This window comes from Trifolium pratense, linkage group LG4, assembly GCF_020283565.1.
Source record: "Trifolium pratense cultivar HEN17-A07 linkage group LG4, ARS_RC_1.1, whole genome shotgun sequence".
In the NCBI taxonomy this organism is placed as follows: domain Eukaryota; kingdom Viridiplantae; phylum Streptophyta; class Magnoliopsida; order Fabales; family Fabaceae; genus Trifolium; species Trifolium pratense.
In genome coordinates, this window is record NC_060062.1 from 46588807 (window position 1) to 46592878 (window position 4072).

At 40.1% G+C, this 4072-nt stretch overlaps 1 protein-coding gene across 1 annotated transcript; it reads left to right on the forward strand.

The window, feature by feature from the left end:
• The first annotated feature begins 1733 nt into the window (after positions 1–1733).
• Positions 1734–3504, forward strand: LOC123922774. Its single transcript, XM_045975462.1, has 3 exons — positions 1734–2326; positions 2588–2789; positions 3472–3504. Exons 1-3 carry the CDS (start codon positions 1734–1736, stop codon positions 3502–3504), a joined length of 828 nt encoding a protein of 275 aa, XP_045831418.1.
• The last annotated feature ends 568 nt before the right edge of the window (positions 3505–4072 follow it).

Here is a 4072-nt window from a genome sequence, read left to right on the forward strand (position 1 = left end):
GGTGTAATTGTTTAAATTAGAATCAGAAGAAGAAATTCAACCGAAAATGGAAATTCGATCGAGACGAGATTAGAAAAATATAAAAATATGACTTAAAATCTAATAAAATCAAATAAAGATTTTTCAAATTTTTTTGGATTTTTTTGAAATTACGAAAATAGTAATAAATTAAAATAAAATATAAAAACAATGAATTTGAGATTTTTGAGGTGGCGTCTCCTATTTTTTCTAAAAATAGGAGATTCTGATTTATTTATTTTTTTCGATGAGGCAGCACAATGGGGAATTAATTCGGAAACAAATTTCAGAAACTGCCTTCTTTTATTTTATTAGATTTTTTTTGAAAATTTGATTTTTTTTTGTGCGTGTGTAAGGGTCAAATTGTCCAGCAAATAGCAACTACAGGGGTTCCCAGGTAAGGGAGGTGGATCGAGGATCGCTTAAGTACCAAGCCTTTCCTAGCCAGAATTCCCGTAGGTACAATAATGCAAGAACACACGACCAAAACACAAAAATATTAATTTACGAAAATAATATTGATTGAAATCGACAAAGAGTCCCCGGCAACGGCGCCAATTTGATCGTTGTCGTATGCGGTCAAAAATAATTGAATTTTGTAAAATGTAGTACAAGGTAAGTTAACCTTGGTCGTCTCACAAGGACTCTTAAAATCAGTTTATCAATATTATAATCAAGTAAGAATTGTAAAAAAAAAGGGGTTTAGGTTTGGTTTCAATGATTAGAAACGAAGAAAGTAAGTTGATTTAGAAATAGTTGTGAGAAACAGATTAATCTACTGCTCGGAGATTTCAGACTTATCATCGATCGTTATATTATCAGTCCCTAAGCGGATTTAATTCTCTTTTGATTATAGAAACGATTAACAAGCGTATTCGATTCTATATGAATTATATTCCTTTTGTTAGATACCGAATTAAGCAAACGGTATACCGAATTAAGCAAACGGTTAAGAACACGTGAATTAACGAATAAGCTAAGTTAAACACGATTACCTTAAGAAATAGAAATCAATCAAAACTAACAATCATGTATATGAAACTTGAATTAAGCAAACAAGAACAAGAACATAATTGAAAAGAATTAAATAAAACTGAATAATATAAATAACCTCAAGGTCTTGGAGAAATCCCCTTACAGCAGATCAACCCTAGTGGTTTAGCAAGCCATAGAATACTAGAGGCTACAAGAGTTTCTCAAAAACTAGAATGAATAAAATATGAGAGACTAAGGCTCTATTTATAGGCTTTTTCGACTTAATTTCTAAGCAGCATCGTGGTGCGTTGGATTGATCGTGGCGCGATGGGATGGCTGCTTGGTCCTCAAGATTTGCAGATTCTGTGCAGATTTTTTCCATTCTCATCGTGGTACGATATAACCCATCGTGGCACGACGTAAACTTCGGAATTTGAATTTCGCTCCAACATCAAAGTTGTATCTCTTTGTCTTAGCTTTCCAACGCATGCTCGCAAGCCTCAATCCGATACTCGTAGCTCCAGTTATGGCCTGCAGAGTGAGAAAAGGTCAAACTGCTGTTTATTTATGAAATAAGTGTGAAAACAAAATAAAAGCAAAACTATCCTAAACTTAGGAAACTCATTGAAAACGCTAGAAATAAGTGGAGAAATCATATAAATTTCGTATCATAAGATAGAAGAAAGTGCATTATAAATACACTGATCACCTTGATAGCAGGAATGAAGTTAGCGAAAGACATGGAAGTGAAGGAGTTGAAAGCCATGAGTGATTCCCAACTGATAACCAACCAAGTGTCAGGAAAGTTTCAGACGAAAGAGCCACAGTTAATCAAATACGTGGAGGGAGTGCAAAGTCTAGCTAAACACTTCGACTCGTTCGAATTAGTTTATGTCCCTCGCGAACAAAATATGAGAGCAGATCTATTGTCAAAACTGGCGAGCACAAAAAAACCCGGGAGCCATAGAACCGTTATCCAAGAAACGATTAAAACTCCCAGCATCGGCGGAGAAGATTTGATGATGGTGATAGAGGAAGAAGATTGGAGATCGCCTATTATCCGTTACCTCCAAAAAGATGAACTCCCAAAAGAAAGGGAAAAGGCTTTCAAATTAAAGAAGATGGCGGCATGGTATTCTATGGTAGGAGATAGGCTATACAAAAGGGGATTTGCATCCCCCCTCCTCCTATGCGTCAGCAATGAAGAAGCAAAACACATTATGTCCGAAGTGCATGAGGGTTCGTGTGGCAGCCATATCGGTTCAAGGGCTTTGGCAGGAAAAATATTAAGGGCAGGTTTTTACTGGCCGGATATACACGATGACACCGCCATGTACGTAAGAAACTGTGATAAATGCCAAAGACACGCCAATTTACACCACATGCCTGGAGAGCCATTGAAATCAGTGTTATCCCCATGGCCTTTTTTCATGTGGGGGGTGGATATTGTTGGACCATTCCCAGTTGGCTACAAACAAGCAAGATGGATCATCGTCGCCGTTGATTATTTTACAAAATGGATTGAAGCAGAGCCAGTATCTAGTATTTCGGCGGAACAGGTCAAGATTTTTTATTGGAAAAAAATCATCTGCAGATTCGGCTTGCCTAAGTACATCGTGTCCGATAACGGCACTCAGTTCGCCAGCGAAAAGGTCGTGGAATTCTGTCGAAGCAAAGGAATCAAAAACACCTTTATATCAGTGGAGCACCCACAAGCTAACGGACAGGCTGAATCGGCAAATAAGGTTATATTAAGGGCATTGAAAAGGAGGCTAGATAGCAAAGGCGAGGCTTGGGTAGCCCACATCTCGCCCATCCTGTGGTCCTATCATACCACTCCCCAATCCTCAACGGGAGAAGCACCATTTACAATGGTCTATGGCTCAGATGCAATGATCCCGGTGGAAATAAATCCTCCCAGTTGGCGCAGAGAAACCATAACGCAGGAGGAGAACGATAGAGCTTTGGAAGAAAACCTAGACATGATCGAAGAAAGAAGAGAGAGAGCACACTTCAGAGAATTCGCCATAAAGCAAAGGGCCGCTAGGCGTTATAATACGAGAGTCAAACAGAGAAGTTTTCAAGAGGGCGATCTAGTGTTGAAAAGACCCATGGGAAAGGATAAAGGAGGGAAGTTCGCAGCAAACTGGGAAGGCCCCTTTCGTATACAAGAAGCCTTTGAAGGAGGAACATATCGCTTAGAGACTATGGAAGGAAGAACCCTCCCCAGGACGTGGAACATAGCAAACTTAAAGTTCTACTATAGCTAGCTACGGAGCATCACGCCACTGGTGGAAGAACAAGTAAATTCATGCCTTTTCAGCACTATTTTAATGATGTACAAGAACCATTTTCATTAATAAATAAAAACAATGAGATACTCTTTTCCCTTGTGCAAACTAGGGTTTTTATCGAGGCTCATTAAATTTCAAAATCTTAGTAGTTCTTTTACTTTATTACACATGTTTTCTTACACAGTCAAAACATTTACGTCAATCAAGGTCAACCTAATTAAGTTATGAACTCTGAATAGACTAAGAAATTAAATCAGGGTTGAGAGGCCTTGGCGCCACCCGTAGGGGGCGTCAGAAACAGAAATTAAATCAGGGTTGAGAGGCCTTGGCGCCACCCGTAGGGGGCGTCAGAAATAGAAATTAAATCAGGGTTGAGAGGCCTTGGCGTCACCCGTAGGGGGCGTCAGAAACAGAAAATAAATCAGGGTTGAGAGGCCTTGGTGTCACCCGTAGGGGGCGTCAGAAACAGAAATTAAATCAGGGTTGAGAGGCCTTGGCGTCACCCGTAGGGGGCGTCAGAAACAGAAAATAAATCAAGGTTGAAAGGCCCTGGCGTCACCCGTAGGGGACGTCAAGAACAGAAAATAAAACAAGGTTGAAAGGCCCTGGCGTCACCCGTAGGGGACGTCAAGAACAGAAAATAAAACAAGGTTGAAAGGCCCTGGCGTCACCCGTAGGGGACGTCAAGAACAGAAAATAAAACAAGGTTGAAAGGCCCTGGCGTCACCCGTATGGGACGTCAAGAACAGAAAATAAAACAAGGTTGAAAGGCCCTGGCGTCACCC

Coding starts and splice junctions, on each gene's coding strand:
- LOC123922774 (XM_045975462.1), top strand. CDS start 1,734: ATGGAAGTGAAGGAGTTGAAAGCCATGAGTGATTCCCAACTGATAACC. Junction 2,327..2,587: donor ATACACGATGACACCGCCAT/GTACGTAAGAAA, acceptor AATCATCTGCAG/ATTCGGCTTGCCTAAGTACA. Junction 2,790..3,471: donor ATAGCAAAGGCGAGGCTTGG/GTAGCCCACATC, acceptor TTTCTTACACAG/TCAAAACATTTACGTCAATC.